The 24414-nt window shown below is 37.1% G+C and overlaps 1 protein-coding gene across 5 annotated transcripts in view; it reads right to left on the reverse strand.

Moving 5' to 3' along the window:
• The window catches only part of LCLAT1 (lysocardiolipin acyltransferase 1), a 194340-nt gene that overhangs the window by 103592 nt on the left and 66334 nt on the right, over nucleotides 1-24414 (reverse strand). For 4 of the 5 annotated variants that reach the window (XM_077843706.1, XM_077843707.1, XM_077843704.1 and 1 more), the window contains exons 2-3: nucleotides 18767-18935; nucleotides 8956-9154 (exon numbers count right to left, since the gene is read on the reverse strand). In XM_077843706.1, coding sequence (XP_077699832.1) covers nucleotides 8956-9154; nucleotides 18767-18931 — 364 coding nt within the window. In that variant the 5' untranslated portion in view covers nucleotides 18932-18935. The remainder of the gene's footprint in view (nucleotides 1-8955; nucleotides 9155-18766; nucleotides 18936-24414) is intronic. The other variant, XM_077843708.1, reaches the window with a different exon arrangement.

Genomic DNA, 24414 nt, shown 5'->3' on the forward strand with positions numbered 1-24414 from the left:
CTCTGGTCCTTTCTTCCTTTACTCTCTTCTCTCATAAGTTGCTTTCTTTGGTAATATACTTGGATTCCTTTTTCTTTAGTTTTTTGCATATCTATTACTGTTTTTTTATTTGTGATTACCACTAGGTTTGTAGATAACATTGACTTCTATATGCAGAGGATGTTAAGTTAATGGTCCCTTAAGTTTGAGCCTATTCTTTACTTCTCTCCTCCCTAACATTTTAAGTATATGGTTTCATACTTCCTTTTTATTTTGTGAATCATTGACTGAATTTTCTCAGGTATACTTATTCTTACTGCTTTTGTGCTACTTTTATTACTCTTATTTATGGTCTTTATTTTCCATTCAAAGAGTCCCCTTAACATTTCTTGTACAGCTGGTTTAGTGGTGATGAGTTCCATTAACTTTTGTTTGTCTGGAAAACTCTATCTCTCCTTGTATTCTGAATGATAGCCTGGCTGGACAGAGTATTTTCAACTGCAGATTTTCTTCCATTCAGCACTATGAATATATCAGGCCACTTTCTTCTACACTGCAAAGTTTCTGCTGAAAAATCTGATAGCTTTGGGGTTTCCCTTGTATGTAACCGTTTGCTTTTTTCTTCTGTTTTAAAAATTCTTCATCTCTGCTTTTTGCCATTTTAATTACTATGTGTTTTGCTATGGATTTCCTTGGATTGATTCTGTTGGAGGATCTCTGTACCTCCTGGATCTGAATTTTCTTCCTACCTCAAATTGGGTAAGTTTTAGCTATTAAATATCTTCAAATAAACTTTCTGCCCCATTTTTCTCTTCTTCTGAGATCCTTACAATGCAAATGTTACAACACTTGATGGAGTCACTGAGTTCCCTAGGTCTATCCTCTATTTGCATAAGTGTTTTTCTGCTTGCCTGCTCATCTTGATTACTTTCCATTACTGTCTCCCCCAGGTCATAGGTTCATTCTTGTTTCTTCTAGCCTGATATTTATTCCATCTAGTGTGTTTTTAATTTCATTTATTGTGTTTTTCATCTCTGATTCATTCTTTTTTATCTCTTTGTTAATGGTCTCACTGATGTCCTCCATTCTTCTCAAGTCCAGTATCTTCAGGACTATTACTTTAAATTCTCTATCAGGCATATTACTTATCTCCATTTCACTTAGGTCTCTTGCTGTGGTTTTGTACTGTCCTTTCACTTAGGACATATTCCTCATTTTTACCTCTCTGTGTCTATGTGTTAGGAGAGTCAACTTATGTCTCTTGCTCTTAAAAGCGGTGGCCCTATGAAGAAGAGGCCCTGCAGTGCCCTACAGTATAGTGTCCCTTGTTTACGGGAAGCTGGTGGCTCATGGGTGGTTCCTCTGTGTGTGTGTGTGTGTGTGTGTGTGTGTGTGTACCCTGCTGTTTTGGCCGAGCTGCTTTTTCCTTTGGTTCAGTTATCTGTGGTGGTTCTCTGCCTGTTTGGTCCTATTACTGTTAGTGGGCCAGTCTGAGGCCACCTTGGGCTTGAGCTGAGTCAAGACTAGGTGTTTGTCAGACATGCAGAGAGCACTAAACTGCAGGGTGCTATCCCTATGTTGTCCCCTGAAAAGCTTTTGTTGGTAGGCCAAGGGCCTACAGTCACAACAACTGTCAGCCCCCAGCTCACTGCTGGGACTGCAATCTGAGTGGTGTTAGGCAGGGCAGGAGTCACTTTGGAGTGGTGTTCCTGTTTCAGCTGCTTGCACATTGCCAGGCTTATGGCCCTGGTTTGAATGGGTTCCAGGCAAGAGTGCATTGGATGGGGCAGATTTGCTATGTGCTGCAGGCAGAGCATGCAGTTTTAATAAGGTTACACACCCATCTTCCATGAGAGGGAACCCACTGCTGCTGTACCCACAAGTTGCCGGTACCAAGGCCTCACAAATTGCAGGAGCAGAAGATAAAGTATGGGGCAAGGTTTGTGCTAGTCTTCTGGGGGAGGGAACCAGCAGTAGACCCGTGACTAATGCAAACCTGACTAGAAGAGGTGGATCCACAAAGAAAATCTGTAGCTAAGCAAGTTTGGTAGTAAATTTCTGCACTGCAGGTGGTCATGTGTTCATGCTGGGGGACAGGAAAGGAAATGACTCCTGCCCACTCCTTTATATCTGGAGGAGTCTTCCAGTGATCTCTGTCCCTCTGGTATCCTATCTGAGAATAGTAAATAATTCTCCATTCCATATGCCCACAGCATTTTTCAAACTGCTGCTTCTACACTGTATCTCTTCAGGCTGTTTGTTTGTTATGCTATATCTTTAAAAGCATGGACTCCATTTTCTCTCTCCTCCCTGCTCTCCAAGTGTTGACCCACTGATATTTTTTTTTTTTTTTTTTTTTTTTTTTTTTAATATTCCAGGCTTTAAGCCCTGCTGGTGTTAAGAACTTACAAAAGGAAGCTCCTTTGGTTTTCAAAGCCAAATGTTACAGGCATTCATCTTCCGTGGAGGGCTTTCCAGTTTGAGAGTCTGTTTCTCTCCCCTCTCTGTGCCCACAGGTCCCTCCCTCTCTCAGACAGTCCTGTGGTTTCCCTCTCCACTGTAACTCCACCTTTCCTGCCCTCTTCTCTACATTAGTTATGGAGTTTGTTCTGTCAGTCTTTGGGCTATTTTCTGGGTTATTTACCCCGAGGTGAGTGTTACCTAGCTGTATCAGTGGGATGAAGTGAGCTTAGGGTCCTCCTACTCCCCCATATTCCCAGCAACCTCCTATTTCACATCCTCTTTATCCATCCATTCACTGATGTGGATGGTTAGGTTTTTTTAATATCTTGGCTATTGTAAATAATACTTCAGTGAACATGGAGGTGCATATATCTTTTCAATTTAATGTTTTATTTCCCTTCAGATAAACACCCAAAAGTAGAGTTACTGGATCATATGTAGTTCTGTTTTTTAATTTTTTGAGTACTATCCATATGGCTTTCCATAGTGGCTGAACCAATTTAAATTTCCACCAACTATGCACAGAGGTTCCCTTTCTTCCACATCCTTACCAACACTACAGCTCATCTTTTTGACAGTAGCTATTCTAACTTATGTATAATGATGTATCATTATGGCTTTGATTTACATTTCCCTGATGATTAGTGATATTGAGTACCTTTTCAAAATATACCTTACTCAGATCCTCAGCCCATTTTTAAAATAAGATTTGCTGGAGGTTTTTTGGTGCATATTTTTTCTTTTTACTTTACTATTGAATTATAGGAGTTCTTTACATATTTTGTATACTAATCCACTGTCAGATACACAATTTGCAAATATTTTCTCCCATTTGGTAGATTGCCTTTTCATTCTTTCATGGCTTCCTTCATTTATACAGAAAATTTTTAGTTTAATGTTGTCTCTTTTTTTTTTTTTTTTTTTTTTTTGCTTTGTCAAATCCATAAAATCATCATCAAGACCAATGTTCAGGAGCTTATCACCTATGTTTTTTTCTAGAAGTTTTATGGTTTCAGCTCTTAAATTCAACTTTAATCTACTTTGAGTTAATTCTTGTGTATGTTGTAAGACAGTAGTCCATTTCATTCTTTTGCATACGGCTGTCCAGTTTTCCCAACACTATTCTTCAGTAATGTGTACTGTATATTCCAGGTTTCACTGTCATATATTAATTGACTATATTTGCATAGATTTAGTTCTAGGTTCTCCATTCTGTTCCACTTATCTGTGTCTCTTTTTATGCCAATACTGCTCTGGTAACTATAGACTTTTAACACACTTTGAAATCAGGAAGTGTGATGCCACCAGGTTCTTTCTCATGATTTTGCTTTGGCTTTTGGGGTCTTTTTTTGGCACCATACAAATTTTCGGGTTGGTTATTTCTATGAAAGATACAATTGAAATTTAAGAGATTGCATTGAATCTATACATTGCTTTGGGTAGTAATTATTCCAATCCACAAACACCAAATATCTTTCCATTTGTGTCTTTTAGATTTCTTTCATCAGTTTTCAGTGTACAGGTTATCTCATCACCTTAAATGTATTCCAAAGTGTTTTATCCTCTTTAATACAGTTATAAATGGTAATGTTTTCTTAATATCTCTGATATTTGTATATTGATTTTGTATCCTACAACTTTACTAAATTCAAGGTTTTCTACATATAATATCATGTAATCAGCAAATAGTAAGTTTTCTTCTTCCTTTAATTTGGATGCCATCCATGCATCCACCCACCCTGCATTTCCAATAGTATGCTAAATAAAGGTGGTAAAGTAGGCATTCTTATCTTATTCCTGATTTTAGAGGAAAAGCCTCAAACTTCCAGCATTTAGTATGATAATAGCTATGGACTTGTCATATATGGTCTTTATGAATTGAAATACATTCCCTCAGTACCCACTTTGTTGAGAACTTTTATCATAAATGGATGTTGAATGCTGTCAAATGCTTTTTTGGCATCTACTGAGATGATATGATGATATGTATCCCTCATTTTGTTAATGTGGTAATATCACATTGATTAATTTGCAGATAGTATACCATCCTTGCATCCCCCAGAATAAAACCTACTTTATCATGGTGTATGAGTTAAATTTGTTCAGATTTTTTATTTCTTCATGATTCAGTCTTGCTAGGTTTTACACTTTTAGGAATTTATCTATTTCTTCTAGGTTGTCCAAATTGTTGGTATACAACTGTTCATAGCAGTCTCTTATGATCCTTTGTATTTCTATAGTATCAGTTTTTACATCTCTTCTTTCATTTCTAATTCTATTTGTGATCTCTCTTTCTTGGGTGATTCTAGCCAAAGGTTTGTCCATTTTGATTACATTTTCCAAAAATTTGATTATATTTACAAATTGTCTTTTTACTGTTTTATTTATTTGCACCTGGTTCTTGTTATTTCCTTCCTGTATTAATTTTGAGCTTCATTTGTTCTTCTAATTCCTTGAGGTGCAAAGTTCGGTTATTTGACAGCTTTCTTATTTCTTGATGTAGGCATTTATCACTATGAACTTCCCTTTCAGAACTGCTATTGCCACATCCCAAAAGTTACTTATTTTTTGGTGCGTTGTATTCCCACTTGCCTCAAGGTATTTTTTTTTTTGATCTTTTGATTTCTTCTTTAAACAATATACTACCGAGCAACCACTTTGTCAATCTCCACATAATTGAGTTTTCCAGTTTTCTTTTTGTAATGGCTTTTAGTTTCCTATTATTGTGACCAGAAAGATGCTTCATGATTTCAATCTTCTTAAATTTATTGAGAGGAACATGAAGCAAGAGACTCTCAACTACAGAGAACAAACTGATGGTTACCAGAGGGGATGTGGGGGAGAGGGGGGATGGGTGAAATAGGTGACAGGGATTAAGGAGTGCACCTTTTGTGAGGAGCACTGGGTGATGAGTGGAAGTGCTGAATCATTAAATCATACATCTGAAATTAATATTATACTGCATTGACTACCTGGTATTTAAATAAAAACTAAAAAAAAAAAAAAAAGGGTTTTGTGGCCTTACAGATGACATATCCTACAGAATGTTTCCATGTGTTGCTTAAAAAGAATGTGTATTCTGTTGAATTTGGATGAAATGTTCCATACATGTCTGTAAAGTCCATTTGGGCTAACATGTCATTTAAAGCCAATGTTTTCTTATTGATTTTCTGTCTGGATGATCTATTCATTGAAAAAAGTGAGTTTTGAAGTCCTGCACTATTTTTGTACTACTATCGTCTTATTCAGTGACCCCTTTATCATTACATCATGACCTTTTCTCTTAGTCTTTACCTTTCTCTAGGTGCATCTTTTCCATCCCTTCACTTTCAGTCTGTGTGTGTTCTTCTGAGGTGAGTTTCTTATAGGCAGCATATTAGATAGTTCTTGTCAGCCACTGTGTCTTCTAATTGGAGAATTTAGTTCATTCACATTTAAAGTAGGTATTGATAAGTACATACTTATTGCCCATCTTGTTCATTGTTTTCTGGCTATTTTATAGTTCCTTTGTTTCCCTCTTCTCTTGTTCTCTTCCTTTATGATTTGAGATTTTCTCTCCTGGTATGCTCAAATTCCTTTCTCTCGTATGTGTCATCTACTATAAGGTTTTGCTTTAGACTTACCATGAGACTTACATAAGACTACTTACATTTGTAACAGTCCATTTTAAGCTAATAAAAACTTAAGTTGGGCCACATTCTAAAGCTCTACATTTTTACTCCTCCCCTATTTGCTGTACATGATCCACACATGCTTATCATGTTCATTTTTTGTTTATATAGGTTTTTAATTTAACATAAGCTCTTAAATGAAATGTGGACCAGCAAAGCCTATTAAAGCAGTATATAGGACATTAAAAAAGAGAACTTAACGGCTCCTAGTTCCTGCCTAAACATGTTTGTCTCTAAAGTTAACTTCACAATAGGAGATAGGTATTACTTTGACTCAAACCTAAATATAGAATACTTATCTGGAGAATGCAGATTTAAATATACTATGTACTATATTAAATGGAAATAAAACTTTAGCATTATGTGATAATGCAGCCACTTTTCTTCTATGTAAAATTCATCATTCCATCACATACATATGTAAAATTTTTATTTTGCCAGAGACTTCTAACCTAATTTGCTTTCTTGAAAACCACACAACCCAGTCACTATATAATCAAGATGAAGTTATTCAAATGAAGATAGTGAGAACCTGTGGAAGAAAGCCATCCAACAAGGAGCCAGGGAGGGAGGGAGGCCTGTTTTGTTTTGTTTTGTTTTGTTTTGTTTTATGTACCAGTCTGGAGTGGAGTTTTTGTCTGACTAAACTGGGAAGTGGAAGGAAAGGAGTATGTGTTGTTTCAAATACCATAGATTCTCATTGTTCTTAACAAATCTTGGTAAACAGTAAGTGTTGATTCATTGCATGTCCCTGGGACCATCTCCAGAGACTTTAACTGACTTATTGTAGAATTTTCACCATTTCACTGGGCAGTCGGTCTGCTATCATCCTGAAGTGCCCCTCATGCCATCCTTTATACCCAAATGTTTTCTTGGGTTATAGTTTTTATTATCTTCTTTAGGGGGTGTAATTATATGTGTCAGACCTCCTTTGATTATCTTCCATTTCAACTACTTTCTAACAATTTTTTCCCTCATTTCATTTTTATTTTTTTTTTAATTTTATTTATTTATTTATGATAGTCACACACAGAGAGAGAGAGAGAGAGAGAGAGAGAGGCAGAGACACAGGCAGAGGGAGAAGCAGGCTCCATGCACCGGGAGCCCGACGTGGGATTCGATCCCAGGTCTCCAGGATCGCGCCCTGGGTCAAAGGCAGGCGCCAAACCGCTGCGCCACCCAGGGATCCCTCATTTTTATTTTTCTGTACATTCCTGGTAGGATTTTGCCTTTCTGTCCTATTTTTTTTTCCCTTGACTTCAATCAATTCTCATTTTTCTTGTTTTCTTGATGATAACTGTTCTCTGTATTTCTCAAAGTGGGTTTTCTCCCCCCATACTCCCAAATGTTTATTTGATGGCACGTCAATTCAGTTGAGAGTGTTGTGTTACAGTGCAGGTTTTGTATTTTTCAGGTATGTTCTCAAAATATTTCTTTTATAGATATAAAATTATTTTGGCAGTTCATTTTTTGTGGCTTTATTGGCGGAGGAGCAAAAAATGGCTATTATTTTGCTACTCTTTTTATTCCTGCAGGATTTTTTCATTTCCTTGTTTTCCTCACTGCCACATCTCCATGAGGAACTAATTCCTCTCTTTGTATCTGATTCTCCCTCAGAAGCAATGCTTTTCTGAGACTGCCTCTTCAGGTCCCACTGTCTTTCTAATCATTTCCCTACATCATGTGCTGTGAACCCTGACGTCCTGACCTATGTTCAATATTCTGGCATTTAGTATTAGACTTTGTCTTGTTGAGGATGCTTAGTTGTCCACGCCCCTCTACTTTTAAGCCTTACCTCCCGAGTCTTAGCATGCACAGGCTTGCAACAGTGGCAGGTCAAAAGGAATCTTTTAGAATTTATTTCTCTAGTTAAGGTATTCTTTGTCTTCCAGTCATTCTGAAGAGATGAGTGATACCTATTTTTATTTCCTCTGATTGTTTATTTGATCACTTTTTTTTAAGTCTGAGAAAAATCAGGCTGCTGCCATTGTCCTCAAAAACGCTTTGGAAGAAGACTTTTAATTTTTCTTCATTGTTGCTAGAATTGTCAGTTACATTTTTTTGTATGTAATTTCCTGATTTCACATAAATTTTCAAACTCATTTGCATAAGTTTTTAATATTCTCTTGCTATATTTTATATAGAATCAGGAACAATAAACAGATATTATCATTCTTGCTACTGGTAGCATGCACTTTCTCTTTTCTTTCTTGATCAGTCCTTTTAGGGATGCAGCAGTTTTGGAAATACTGATATGATCTTTGACATTTCTCTCAAGAACTGAGGTCAGTGATCTCTCCTAGAATCTCTGAAGATAGTGACAGCCTTCACCAATAATATAGTGTGTGTGACACTATATGAATTCTGAGGTGAGGTCATAAAATGCCTTGCAGTTTCATGCTGGTTTTATAGGGATGTTTACTCTAAAGGAAGTTAGTTGCCATGTAAGAAATCGACTGTCTTGAGAGTACAAACCTCTGGGATGCCTGAGTGGCTCAGTGGTTGAGCATCTGCCTTTGGCACAGGGCATGATCCTGGAGTCCCGGGATCGAGTTCCACATTGGACTCCCTGAGGGGAGCCTGCTTCTCCCTCTGCCTATGTCTTTGTCTCTCTTTCTCTGTGTCTCTCATGAATAAATAAATAAAATCTTTTTTAAAAAGTTACTGAACTATTAATTCATAAACTTCTCTCAACATTAAATATTTTTAAAAAGATGTTAATCTGTTGTGATACATGGTTTTACACTAGTGAGAAAAAAATGGGAATGACTTTAATACTTAAGTAGCATTTAACAAGTTATTAAAGGAATGAACAATGTAAAATAATTTGTGAATAACGTACCAAACCCAGGAACACTTTTGAGGCTGGCTTTAAGGCAAATTTTCTCCAATCTGAGGTAGCTATATCTCATCAGACAATTCCACAGGAACATCCAGTCCATTCTTGTCCGATGATTCATGATGATGACACTTCTTTCCCCAGGAACAAACGCATCACCTGTTATAATCACTTTTACACCAAACATGGTCTCCAGCAGTGCCTAAGGAATAAGCAATATAGACATGTAACAATTTAAAGTTATGATTTCCCATAGGTAAATTTTATCATATCGTGTAAATAAATTTGATATCTAGTAAGTCAAAGGCACAGTATTTCTCAAGATTATTGAGTCTATAATAAATTAGAAAAAAGAAATTAGTCTGGAAGAATGAGAATACAAAGGTATTGTTTCTATTTTTCATTTTATTCATTTAGGTTTCTCACGGTTTCCTAATAAATGCTAGCTTTCACCAAAATCTTCACGATATATTATTAACTTAAAGAGAAAAAGGTATAAAAGACATGCAAGAAGATTCCACTGTGTAATTTTTTAAGGCTGTAGATATAAAGGTGATTACTTTCTAGAAAGGTTAGTCAGAAATTTAACACGGAGTATAGGGCTAAGGGGACAAAGTCAAATTTTCATTTTATGCCTTTCTGTATTATGATCTTTTTAAACACATACATCTGTTAACAATACATAAAGAATAAAATAACTATATGTTTATAAAGTTCTATAGCCCTAGCACCTACAACAGTGCCTGGCGCCTAGAAAATAAATAATTGCTGAATTGGTTTAATTAACTTTTCTGATAAGCAGGCATATAATATATATGAAATATTTAGAATAAAGTATATTACAGACTGTAGTTTTGTGAAAACAGAAAATAAGAAAACTTGATTATTGATTTCAATCCCTTATTTAAATTTTCAAATAATTTATATGTAGCAAATTTACTAATTAAAATATAACTTCACTATTTATTAATGGAGAGAAAACTGGTCTGAGGCAGTGAAAAGATAAGAAAGTCAAAACTTCATGGGACGCCTGGGTGGCTCAGCAGTTTAGCGCCTGCTTTCGGCCCAGTATATGATCCTGGAGTCCCGGGATCGAGTCTGGCATCGGGCTCCCTGCATGGTGCCTGCTTCTCCCTCTGCTTGTGTCTCTCTGCCTCTCTCTCTCTGGGTCTCTCATGAATAAATAAATAAAATCTTTAAAAACAAACAAACAAACAAACAAACAAAAAAAACCTCTGGCAACACCATGAAAACCTTTATAGAAGTATATAGCAGATGCACAGTAGTACCAACATATAATGGAATATGAACCAACAATTAAAGTGAATAAGCTACATGTATCTTCAACACAGATGGCATACAAGCATAATGCTGAGAGAAGCAAAACAAAGAGTGTCATATGTAAAAGTTTTTAAAACAGTAACTAAGATATTTTAGGAGTAAAATTATAAAGAACAGCAAGGAATGACCATCTTACAGGTCAGATTAGTGGCTACTGCTATCAAAGAGGAGATGGTTATGACATGCAAGCAAGGTAGCTTGCTGGAAGACCGTTAATACTCTAGTTCTTGACCTGGTTGATACTTTCACTTCAATAGACCATTTTAAAGTGTGCATTTATGTTCTACTAACTTTGGATACGTTTGTTACATTTCACAAAAACTTTTTTTTTTTTAAAGAATATGACACAAATGAATAAAAGGACTTCAAAATAAACACAGGACCAAGAAAAAAACAGGTTAAAGGGAAGATTAGTTAAGGAAAAGTTAGAAATGTTTTATGTCCAAAGAATTATGGAATCATAGTGTTAACATCTTAACAGAATAAAACAGATAGCCCACAGATCCCATTAAGTGACTTTCCCAGAGCTGCGATTCACTTTAGGGCATGCATGGATGTTTAACCTAATGTCAAGTCCTAGAAGGATAGCCTTCAAGGGGTAAATAAACACAGGACCCTCTTGAAAAAGTATACAGAGGTACTTTGTTAAATGTCTGTAGGTTTCATCAGATTTTCAAAGAGTCCATATCCACTCAAATAATTATAACTTCCATTCCAAAGTCTTGGGAAGCCAAGCCTCTATGTAAAGACTTCATGATGGAGAAGATCATGGCAGAGTCCTCCAGGCTTGGACCCGCAGCAGGAAATGTCTAAGTATAAAGTGCCATCAACTCCCAAAATGAATCACTGAATTACATACCTCAGCCCAGAGGACATGTGTGAAGTCACCATCTATGGCTTACTAATTTGGATCAGCTCCACTGTGCTTTCCAAATGATACTTTACAGTTTTTACAAAGAACTGAAATGCAAGATGCCCTTCCCTTAACTCGAAAGATGAAGTTGACTGCTAATTGTGTGTTGTACCACAGAAAAGAGTTAAAAATCTTAAAGCCTATAAATCCCAAACTCAACCCTCACCTTTTAAATGCAATTTCTAATACATGTATCCTGTGGATCCCAAATGTCAAAATAAATCCAGACTGTTTGTCCAGGAGCATATCATATGGCATTCTCTCCCTTGCCATCCAACACTCCATTCAGAATGTGCCTGAAAGTTATATATAACCTTTTGGACAGCCTAGATCTCAAACTCACATTAATCATTTGTAACATCAGACAAGACCTATCTAAGTCAATGTTATTTACATCTCCTGTGAAGGTAGACTACAAATATTTACTACAGAGAGATAAGGTTGTAAGGTCTCTAAAGAGCTACAGAATTCAAATTTTAAAACGTATAGAAAAATGTGAGAATAGTATCTTGTTTTTTCTAGTCTAGAATAGAAACTAGTATAGAAGAAAAACTAATCTTATAAAATTTAATAAATGCTTTATAGAAGCATTTCTGAGAATCTTTTAGAGACCACTAATTACTATCTCTTAAGTGTTCCACTGTGTCTGAAAACACAAAGATGAGAGGTTCCCCCTCATGGTCACAGAGAATCAATATTGCCATCATGCCCCAAGCTCTCATTTACCATTCTGATGAATCTTTATTTAGTCTGAGGTAAAGCCAACTCTGTGGTGCTCCCCATCTCCCAGTATGCCTGGGCTTTTCTGACTCAACATAAGCCCAGCTCCTCGAATCCTTAGCTATTTAAGGCCCTGCAATCCCAAGTCATTCGTCAAATACAGTACCCCTTTTCTTAGCAGCAGTCTAGGCAGAAATTATACCCTGTATCTGCTGAATACCCATTTTGTTCTAGGATTGGACTGGAATCACCAGGCTGTGGAACAGACTGGTGCCCTAGGTGGGGGCCTCTAAATTCCTAAATCATGACTTACAGTGAAAGGACAGAACTCCAAATAGTTTTCATAATCTTCATAATCCCAGGTTATTAGCTAACAGTTGGACTGCTGGAAAGACTAAATTTTGAAAAGCAAAAAGTACTCTGGGCACATGCAAAGTGTGACCTTGACAGTATTGATCATGCTGAATAAAACTGTCCAAAAATGAAATGAACAAAGACCTACACTCCCCACTATAGATATATACCAAGAAAGAATGAATGGTCATTCTGCAGACTGTTCTGGAAGGAATTCTTACATAGATAAAGAGTTGGATGAGACTTAAAGGTCACCTAGTCTAACCTAACATCCTAGAAGATTTTAATGTGGTACTTCATTTAACACACAAAATGTGCTCCTTAAAAATGGTAAGAGAAGAAAAATCTTGCCAGTGAAGTCACTTTAATGCACAAGAGATGCTTACAAAGAGAAGATCACTTTATGATTATGTCTGTGAAGCAACAGTTTAAGTGCATTTACTTTATTAGTGAACTTTTTTTTAATTGGGATTAAAATAAAGTACGTGTATAGCAGAGAAAAGACTAAATTCCTTCTAAGTAAAAAAATTATCTATTTGCTTCAAAATAAAAACTCCTTTAGTACATTGTAAAAGTATGGAATAAAAGGTCATAAAAGACATCCTGACAGTTTTTCTCCCTTTCTTTGAACAGAGATGTTTACGATCTCAAAACTACAACACCAATTTTTTTGTAACCTAGCAATAAGGTATTCAACTTCTATAAATTTCTTACCTGAAAGACTCTGCTTGATATACCTTTACTACTAAGCAAGGTAGTGAGTTACACAGGTAATAGAAGTTTTTTCAAATACATACTAAATACTACATGGGTAGCTGAATTTTGCCTAGTGTTAAGTTCTGAACTCAGGTAATAAAGCCAAAGTCAGGAATAACTGAAACTAACCCTTAAAAATCTCACAGAAAGGTACCTCACAGAAGACCAGTACACTATCTTCTGAAGAATGTTGGAACAGCTTTCTGCAGCTGACTATCAAATGAAGTGATTAGTCTATGTGCTGTTTTAAACACAATAATTGTATTTAATACAGCACCACTCACATTTCCCATTTTCTCTTACTTTGGGGGGAGGGGTGGAGGCAACTCTAGATTAAAAAAAATAACAAATGTATTCTCATCTTTTCTACTCTTCCCCCATCCTAGTGCATATAAATGGAGTTGTATAAAGACTTGTACCATAGTGTAGGGTGTAATTCTGTGTGATAGTAATAGCACTAATAATAGGAATAGCAGAAGCAGCTATGGCAGAATTTGTCCAGCGGAGTCCAGCATTTCTTCCAGAGCAACAGATTTTAGTTATGTACACGACTGCCCAGAGGACAGACATTCCCAGATGTTATTACAGCCTTTAGCTATTCCCTCCAGTGCTATTTGTAATTCAGTGACATAAAGGAAAGCGCTTGCTCTGCACTTCCTCCCCAACCCACTTTCTGCAAAGTGGGGCAAAACAGTAGTAGTGACCAGTCTTGACCTATCAACTAGTATTATGCCAGGCTGGCTGGAAGGAATCTTGAGTCCCTGAATGACATGAGGGAGCAGAGCTACCCTGCCAACATGGTCTTGAGGATGAATAAAGTTCTATCTTATTCAAGCCACTGTATTCTAAAACGCCTATATTCAATACCTCCTTTAGTCATCAGAATAACTGAGGTAAACAGGTAGGCTCAGAACCCTCATTTTTCAAATGAAAAGAGAAGTTTAGGAAGGTTAAGTAGCTCTACCAAGTTCAATAACTAGAAAGTGGTAAGGCCAATAGTAAAACCAAATGTATCTATACCAATAAGCACTTAACTTATATCGGCTCTCCAAGGAAGAGATTGATTGGACGCTAAAGCATTGCAATTGCAATGATCCCTACCCATGTAGTAACTTCTCAAAACTTTTCAGGTTTTGGTAGTGATGTTTAGACAAAAATGTAATTCATAGTCAAAAGATTATATATTGGAAAATTTAAAACATTAAATGAAATATAAAACAATGTATCATTATTATAAAAAAAAAATCACTTACCTGTAAATGTCTGCTTCAGAATCAGATATACAATGCTGAATCTGGAATGGCTCTCAAAATACCATCTACTCCAATTTCCTTATTTTATAAATGATGAAATAAAAATCTTTAAAAAGTTATATAATTGACTTGAAAAAAGTTAAGTTTTCAAAATGAAATGTCTCTGGTTTTATGATGACTGTAAGTGGAATTACTTAACATTTAGATGGCTCGTAAGAAGGCTTTTTAGAAATAGCTACTTGGGCAGCCCTGGTGGTGCAGCGGTTTGGCGCCGCCTGCAGCCTGGGTTGTGATCCTGGAGACCCGGGATCGAGTCCCACATCAGGCTCCCTGCATGGAGCCCGCTTCTCCCTCTCCCTGTGTCTCTGCCTCTCTCCCTCTGTGTCTATGAATAAATAAATAAAATCTTTAAAAAAAAAAAAAAAAGAAATAGCTACTTATGGGACGCCTGGGTGGCTCAATGGTTGAGCATCTGCCTTGGGCTCAAGTCGTGATCCCAGGGTCCTGGGAGAGAGTCCCACATCAGTCCTGCATGGAGCCTGCTTCTCCCTCTGCTTATGTCTCTGCCTCTTTGTGTCTCTCATGAATAAATAAAATCTTCAAAAAAAAAAAAAAAAGAAAAGAAATAGCTACTTATGACAGTTAACCTTATGTGAACTGGGCATTATATATTTATTTCACTTAATATAAATATGATATTTTATGGAGAAATACTCATTTTGTAAATAAGGGAGTACTATTGGGCAAGCAACACCACAAAACAAATATTCCATGTTAAATGGTCTGTTTGAGGCTGCAATGAAACAATGAACTTCATATCTTTAAAGCTAATTTAAAAATCTACTTCTACAAAATTCATGGTCTGAGAAGTCACCTTCTGTACTCTTACAAAGGAGGTAATGTCTCAAGCGGATGGAGGACAGAAACTAGTTAAGATATGTAATCTACAACCAGGCAAGGTAGCTTAGGTACAATACTAATACTTCCAGGATGCCAGAGGCCCTATCTGTCCTGTTCATCATTACCTTCTAGCAATATGCCTGGTATATGGTGGACACTTAATAGTTGCTGGATGAATGTTCCAAGATCCTACTGACTACTTTTGTCATAAACAACAGTTAACAAAACTTACAAAAAATCCTTCCTTCTATTATGAAAGGAAAAAGAACTTTTGCATAAATGTATAAGAAGGATCCATACTGATAACGTTAAGAATATTACAAAAATTCAATGTAAAGTCCTTCCTACGGAGGGGGTAAAAAAAAAAAAAAAAGAATAGGGAAGGTAAGGTGGTTGCTGCTTCCTTCCCTGACCAAAGAAATGAAATTAGATTCTCCACTCAGCTGAGTTACAGAGAAAAAGAAGTATGATGAATTTAACAGATAAGAAAGCTCAGAACCTAATGAAACCAGCAAAGAACCCAAAATAGGGATGCTTGGGTGGCTCAGCGGTTGGGAGTCTGCCTTTGGCTCAGGGCGTGATCCCGGGATCCAGGATCGAGTCCCACATCAGGCTCCCTGCGGGGAGCGTGCTTCTCCCTCTGCCTGAGTCTCTCTGCCTGTGTGTGTGTATGTGTGTCTCTCATGAATAAATAAATAAATAAATCTTTAAAAAAAACTATAAATTCTAGAATGTGAAAGTACAATATTTTAAATAGAGGTAGCATAAGAGAGAGAGGGTCAGTGAACTAGTAGACTTGTGTAGCAATGTAAGCAACCTGCCACACCCACAACAACAGTCTCAGAAGGAGAGGCGAGAGGGAATGGAACACAAAATATGTGAGGAAACAAGAGCCCCAGAGTTCCAATTTGGAAAAAACAAATCTACAGATCTAAGAAGCCCAATGAGACATAGTAAAATAAACAAAGAAAGCTAGTCCTAGGCATATCATAATCAAACTGCTTAAAAAAAGAACAGAGAAAGAAATCTTGAATGCAGCCAGAGAAAAAGACTTGCAAGAATATATAGGCTAGGAGACCACAAGACAGTAAAACTTTAAAGTATGGAAAGAAGAAAAATGTCATCCCATAAATTTCACAGCCAGCAAACTGTTCTTCAAGAATGAAGGCAAAATAAAGACATTTTCAATTAAAAGAAAACAATTAGTCTACAGGAGCTCTCAGTAAAAGAGGAGCTAAAAAGAAGTTCTTCAGGCTAAAGGGAAATGACACTAGAGAGAAACTCTAATATACAAGAAAGATAAAGAATACTATAAATGGAAAATATTTAGATCAATATAAGAGACCATATTCTCTTAGACTGTTTCTTTAAAAAACATAGGACTATGTAAAGGAAAAAACGGTAACACTGCATCCTAGATTTATTGTACAAGTGTATGTAACAGGACAGCAGCACAAAGGATGTGAGAATGAAAGCCCTATCCTGTTACAAATCTTATATTTTACACAATGTGATAAATACGAACTTCAAGTGGGCTGTGACATATGAAGGATACATTACGTGATCCGTAGGTTGTGACTAAATTGTGTTCACAACACACACATATATAAGATACGTGCACATACATACACATACATACACACACATCGTTTTCTTTCAAAACAGGAGGGGAAAATATTGCACAACTTGTTTTATGAAGCCAGCATAATTCTGATACCAAAGATGGAGCTAGTATGACCGTGAAACTTCTCATTTGAGAAATATTTATTGGTATGTACCTTGTTCCAGGTACAACCTCAGTCTTTGGCTTCTTGAAGGCTTTGTATGACCGTTCCTTACCAACTTTCCTCTTTCACTAAGAGGAATCATCACACCACTGAGACTAATTTTGTTAGTAGTTTTTTTCCCTCAAGGCATTCCCTGGCTTCAAAGAACTCCAAATCTTCTTTTGAAACAATCATGAGGTACCAATGAACTTCTTACCACTAGAAGTTAAAGTGCCATGTGACCCTGACCAATCCTTCAAGGTTTTCCTATCACCCAGGGCTCTAACAGCACCAAATTGGGTCTAATCTCAGCTCTGCTTAAATAATCTGTTTATGCATGTGACCTTCAGCAAATTATTTAATTTCTCAAAGTTTCTACTTCTGTAAAAGGGGGATAATGGTGGTGCCTGGAATGAAGGCATCCTAAAGCACTTATTAGCACATTATCTGCCACATAAGTGCTTAACAGCTATGACCACCATTACCCTTTTAACAAAATCTTGTAATTCTTCTCCTTAATCTGGATTAAATATGCAACCAAACCGGTTATTTATCATCTACCATCTACCATCTATTTATCATCTACCATGTCCCTTTCTTTGTGCTTGTAGATCAAGTGCAACAGAAGAGAAGGGGGGAAGAGGAGAGGGAAGGACAGAGAGAGATAGGGAATTACTTTCAGTTTAATGATATTACATTTCATAAAACACATCTAATTTTTCAAGAAATTAACCTTTGACAAAGGACAAATGCAATTCTTAAAATTATTCACCATGAAAATCCTTTTTTAAAATATGAAAAGGGTCAACAGCTCCCCATCAATCTCCACCTGGGGAGTCCTTAGCATTAGTGAACTTTCCTCTCTGTATATGTATGAAGGGCAGTCAGCCTGAGGGGAAATGGCAACGCAGTTCAAAAGGCACAGGTGAAAAAAAGATCCTTCAGCAACTGAAGGCTGAAAAATTCCTCCTTGTTTTCCTGTTCAGGTGTATCCTTATCACCCCCACCATGACTGCTCCATAAACCCAGTAACAAACAATAAGTTCTAGCTGTTGCTCAGAAACATCAAGAACAAAACGGTCTCAGGAAGTAGAGACCTATTATAAAAGCAGCTACAAGGTGTCACTCCATTTTTGGAGAAGGCACTACTGATTAGCAGCAAAAGGGAAGGGCCACAGCTGCTTTGGTCCAGACAAGGGAGGAATCTGGACTGGAATCCTATAGCAAGTCGCCAGCTCAGAATCAGAGAGATGTTCTCAGAGCTGTATGCACTGACCTTGCAGAGAATACATGTCTATTCCAAGATCAACTACACATGATATATGTACTATTATGGTACAGATGTTGTCATTCTAGGCCACAGATAGGAAACCACTTTATTCCTAAAATCTGTGGTTACTCGGAAGAATTAAATCAATCACATCAATGTCAAAAGTTCAAAAACTATTTTATCTGAATTTTAATTTCTGTCATTATTTTGTAAAATAAATGGAAATACAAAATAAAAATTCTTCAATCTATAGCTTTAGATTTGTGTATTTTGCTATATGTAAAGTATACCTCGATGAAGGAAAATAAACTTCAAGAGGAATATAAAAGAAACTCTTAATTTTGAAATATGGCTCTTAGATTTTTTATTTCAAGGACATGAATTATATTTAATTCTCTCTAGTTCCTGTATTTCCTCTAGAAAGGATCCAGAAAGTATTTATATGTTTCTTCTAACATTTGACTGAATCTGACTCTAACAAAGTAAAAATTGGTGAGCTGGGCCACTTTGGTCCAGTCTCCCTATCTGGTGTGTGACTTACCGCAGGTAGTGTGAGCCAGGTTGCCACAAGGCGGTTGTTGATCCAGCGATACCAAGATGGGCTTACAAACATCAAAGGTAAAAAGGGACCCAACATGAAAATGCTTCCAAAAAAGCTTCCCCAAAACAGAGTAAGTATAAAATAAATCCCCTTCCATGACACCATGATTCTGAAAGATAAAAAAGAAGAATATATTTTGTTACTATACATCTAACTGTCCAAATTGAGAATGCATAAAAAATTTTCCATTACAGGGCTGCAGAAAAGGCTCTGATAAAGAACATAAGAGCTTGAATACCATAAAGGTGACCCTCTTACATGTCCTACAGGTCTAACAAACTTCCAGTACATTAGAAATTGATACTCTCAAAGTTTGAACAAAAAAAGCTGTCTTGTTTAAGAAGTCTTTGATTTTTTTATCTGGTTATTAGTATTAACATAAACCTGTAGAAGTTACCCAATACAAAACCTTAAAATATTCTAGAGTTTTTTTATATTCTACTATAAAAAGTAGATTTAATGGACCAAAAATTATAGAACAGCTTACTAAGGGTAACTATGCCTACAAGTGTGGGCAATTTTATAGATTGCACTAAATTTTTATAAAAACCTAGAAATGTTAATTCTTCACATTAGAACCTGAAAGTAATATCATTGAGCAACTGGTCTTAAACTGGCTTCTTCTTTACGAGCTGTAAGAGTAAATAGAAGTCAGACTCCTCACTTTTCTGAACTATTTGCCTAAAGATTACTTTCAGGGTCCTCATAACCAGAATCACTTAACACTGACATTTTAAAATAAACTGTTGGAAACATGGTTTAAAATGAATAATCAAACATTTGATTTTATAACCTAAACTACATTAGAGCAAAAATACAGTTTGCCTCAGAATAAAACTGTGAGAATCATTAAAACTATGAAAATAATGGATTTAAAATTCTTATATTACAAAAGGTATTCCAGGGATCCAGACCTGTGATTCTTCTTAAATATTCAGAACAGGAAACAGAAATAAAATTTCAAATGTCAAAGTGCTTTAATAAATGTCAGTCAAACAATAAAACAGGTCAAATCCTTTAACACAGACTCAAATTTATCTGGGTACGGAGTATGTTTTTAATTCTCTAACAACACTTGACTGTATGTACAAAATCCTTCCAAGCACAAAAAAAAAAAAAAACGAATACCTGAGAATTGGTTTTTTTGCTAAACTCTAGATCTGAACTTCTAAGTGAGGGTGGAGAGAAAAACCACTGAAGAGCAATGGCTGAATGTGGGGTTCACCCATTGCCCAGAAAGCTGGTTGGTGCTCCATACCTTCAGCCTTGCTTTCTGAGGCCCAGGCTCGGCTCTCCTCTGCACTGAAAGAAGACATGAAAGGCATCTTCTCTCCAGTCTTTACATGAAAGCTTTTTTTAAACAGGAAAAAGACACTCAGCAACGCTCCTCCTCTACCTAAAACCCCATAAGGACCTCTTTTGCTCTGTTTGTTTCTGCCAATTAGCCGTTAGCTAGCTCCACTTAGACACTTACCCCTAACCTCCCCGAAGAGCTGGGCTTCATACTATATCTGTCCAAATCCATCCTCAGACACACTTTTTCTTCACTTATTAAACTATTTCTCATTTCATGTGTTTAAGCTTCTTTAACTATGTATATTTTTTCTTTCAAATATTGATTTCATCTAATAAAATCTTTTCATTTTACAGTGGTGAAGCTGAGAACCAGAAGAGTTATCATGGCTTACTTTCCTAAGTCCCCATAACCAGTTGGTAGCACCAAGTATTTTCTGCCCTCCTATTCTTCCACAATATTATGCCACCTCCCACCCACTGAGAGGCTGGAAATCAGAGACCTGAGTCAGCTTCTAAACATGTTTGTAAACATAGACTCACATATAAAAGGATGTGTTCCATGACAACACTGGGGCTACTCAGGCCAGGTCCAATCTAAAATTATTTTTATACCCAGCCCCTGCCTTTTTTCTAACCTTTCAACCTTTGTCCAGTGATTTAATAAACACACAAAAAGATTCCTACTATGTGCAGGGCCCTATGCTAGTCATTTGGGGACATCACGGTAAGTACGACAGACATACCAAATCTCATGGCCTCTCTATCACCCCCTCAGGAACTCCTCCCTGTATTTAATCTAACTTCCATTCTGTCTCATGGGTTTCACAGACAAACCTGGTTAACAATTATGATAGCTACATATACTTCTTTAGAATAGCTAAAATTGAAAAAAGACAAAAAACCTGATGAGGAAGCAGAACAGTAAGAACTCACACATCCTGCTGGTGGCAATGCAAAGTACTTTGTATGCTCACCATAGAACCCAGCAATCCTACAACTGAATATCCAGGACAAATGAAAACTTATGACAACACAAAAAACCTGTACACAATCGTTTACAGCAGCATTATTCATAACTGCCAAAAACTGGAGGCAATGCAAATGGGGGGGGGGGGGCGGTAAAGGGGAAATGGGTAAACAAATCCATAGATCAGATACCTCCAGTTTCTTGCTCAGGAAGGACACCTCTTTTCCTTCATAAAATGTCCTTACTTAATCACCTAATAATTGAACCATTAACTACCATTGATCTCATAGTCAAATAGGTATATGAAGAAATAATTGCAATTCAAAGTGATGCATGCTACAATAGAAGGTATAATAGAGCATGCAGTGTGTGTTAAGGATAGATCAAAGTAAGGCAGGGCAGCCTGGGTGGCTAAGCGGTTTAGCGCCATCTTCACCCCAGGGTGTGATCCTGGAGACTCTGAATCGAGTCCCACATCAGGCTCCCTGTATGGAGCCTGCTTCTCCCTCTGCCTGTGTTTCTGCCTCTCTCTCTCTCTCTCTCTCTCTCTCCCTCTCTCTCGTGGATAAATAAATTTAAAATAATAATAATAAACAAATTATAATAATAATAATAAACAAAGTAAGGCAGGATGAACTCTGTGAAAAGGGATTAAAGAAGGCATTAGACTCTTAGAGAATGTGAGGTTGGGGGAGGGACAGATTATTCCAGGTAGTGAAACAAAACATACAGAGTCACAGAAATCTGAAACAGGGCTGCTTAATAAGCAGGAAATCATAACTCATTAGACATTAATGAGGTATAATGAACACACTGGGGAGCTATAAGAAATCACAAGAGCACAGGTCCTAGGGACAAAGTGCACACACCCAGGCCAGGACAGCCAAGAATATCACCTTTGGCAGGTCACCAAGAAAAAAACCTAATGCCTATTCTCATATTTGGGGATAAATTATAATGGTGCATATAAGCATCAATGCAATGAGTAAATAGATTGGTTTTGAAAAAAAAAAAAAAGAAAGAAAGAAAGAAACCTTAAGAGCAAAGAGCTCCTCTTCCCTTTAAAACTGACAGTACACAGAACTTGTTGGCAAAAATCCTAGCACTGACAGATGCTGGTATCAGAGCGGTCTTTGAGCCAAGAGCATCTGATCTAGTTCCATAAGCCAAAAACCTGATGATCATAACCACATCACTTAACCTGGATGCTTACATATGAGGAGGCTGGGGAAAACTCTCCAATGCCTACTTTTTGAGCACCTAATATTTGTCAGGCACTTTACAGAAGGCTCTTAGTTACATGTTCAACATCTACAGATTCAAGTATGAATCAGCAGCTAAAAATATCTTTAACATGTAACTAATGCAAAATTTTGCTGAAACTCAAAATTTCACTACTCCAAGGTTGGGTGTTAAAAAACAAATCAGTTAGGTAGTAGTAATATCTAGTCAACTGTCCAGGTCCCTAATCTCAATGGTCTTCTATTCTGTTTTTACTTACCTCATAAGCACTTGGTGAGGTAAGTCAGATGTATAGTGGATATGTAAATTTGAGGTTTTAAAACGACCTTTACACTCTACTTTGATAATGTCAGATGTGTCTTAAAATAGGCACTTTACAAACATTTTCATCTAATCCAAACAAGAGCCTCAAAATTAAGGTATCAGTAATATCAGTGGTATTGCCAGGTAAAGAAATAAGGGACTTGGTTCCCCAATGCTGTTTACTGACAGAGGTGAGATAAAGAACCTGTAACCAGGGGCACTCCCAGAAAACTCAGTGGAGAGTTTGGAACTGGTACCAGAAAGATTTAAAGGAAAAAGCAAAGAATAAGTAATAGAAGTAGCAAAGAGTCAGGCATATTGTTTAGTAAGCCTTGTCTTCTCTGAAGAAAGTAAAACCAGGCTTCTGGACTGGGGGACACATAGTGGGATTCAGTAACTGTACATTCAGAGAATTCTGAACCTGAGACCCAATCTTCTCTCATTGGGCTTTCAGGTGGCTGGGAACAAGATTATCATCCTAGTCCAGTGCCCTGCAATACAACTTCCTGCAGTGATGGAAATGTCCAGTAGTCGTGCTGTCCAAAATGACAGCCATGCTCTATGTGGCTATTGTGCACTTGAAATGTGGCTAATTCAGAGGAACTGTTCATTCCGTGTGGGGAGTGGCTACTGGACTGAATAGCACGGCTCTAGACAGACTTCTGGAGCCCACTTCTCTGGGGATCTGACCAGACTGTGAGGAAAGACGAAATATAGAAGCACAGGGGGCTCCACCTGAATCACCCTACAGTAAGGCCCAGAGTTCATGGAAGCGTCACCTACATACAAGCTCCTAATGGCTTTTTTTTTTTTTAAGATTTTATTTATTCATGAGAGACACAGAGAGAGAGGGGGGCAGAGACATAGGCAGAGGGAGAAAAGCAGGCTCCTAATAGGGAGCCTGATGCGGAATTCGATCCCCAGACCTGGGATCACGTCCTGAGCCGAAGGCAGATGCTCAACTGCTGAGCTACGCTCCTAAAGGCTTTTTAAGTCCCCTATTTTTTATTGTAAGCCATCTGAGAAAAGCCTTTAACATGACATTAAAGACCAAGACAAGAGAAAAGTATACCTGAGGGAAACAAACTATTCAGGAAGAAAAAAACTATCTTAACATTTCAGAAAGGTAAGAAATATTGCACCTAGTAAACAAAAACATGTCCTTTGTTAAATAAAACAAAGAAAGGCAGGGGCTGGGTGGCTCAGTTGGTTAAGCATCTGCCTGTGGCTCCGGTCATGATCCCAGGGTCCTGAAATCAAGCCTCATGTCAGGCTCCCTGCTCAGCGGGAAGCCTCCTTTCCCCTCTCCCCTAGCTAATCACGGTCTCTCTTGCTCTCTCTCTCTCTAATAAATAATAAAATAATTTTTAAAAAAAAACAAGAAAGGAAACATTCAGAGAATAAATGAGCTATTGGAAGGTGACAACACAGTAATGTTTAGCAGATATTAAAAACTCAAGAGTTCGAAAATAAAGCTGAGGAAATCTCCCTTAAAAGTCAGAAAGATAAAGAGCTGGAAAGTAGAAAGAGTATTGGAGGACCAAGACAAGAGGTCCCATATGCAAATCATACAAAAGCTAAAAAGGGAGGAATGAGGAATTGAAGAAATCGGAAACAAAATAATTCAAAAAATTTTCCCCAAAACTGGTAAACATGACATCCCACAATAACAGGGCCTGCTGAAATAATAGGTGAAAACAGATGCTCACTAAGGCACAGCACTGTCCGTTTCAGGAAGGGAAGACAAAAGGACATTTTACAAAACTTCTAGAGAGGATAT

The sequence above is a fragment of the Canis aureus genome, chromosome 12 (assembly GCF_053574225.1).
Source record: "Canis aureus isolate CA01 chromosome 12, VMU_Caureus_v.1.0, whole genome shotgun sequence".
Classification (NCBI taxonomy): domain Eukaryota; kingdom Metazoa; phylum Chordata; class Mammalia; order Carnivora; family Canidae; genus Canis; species Canis aureus.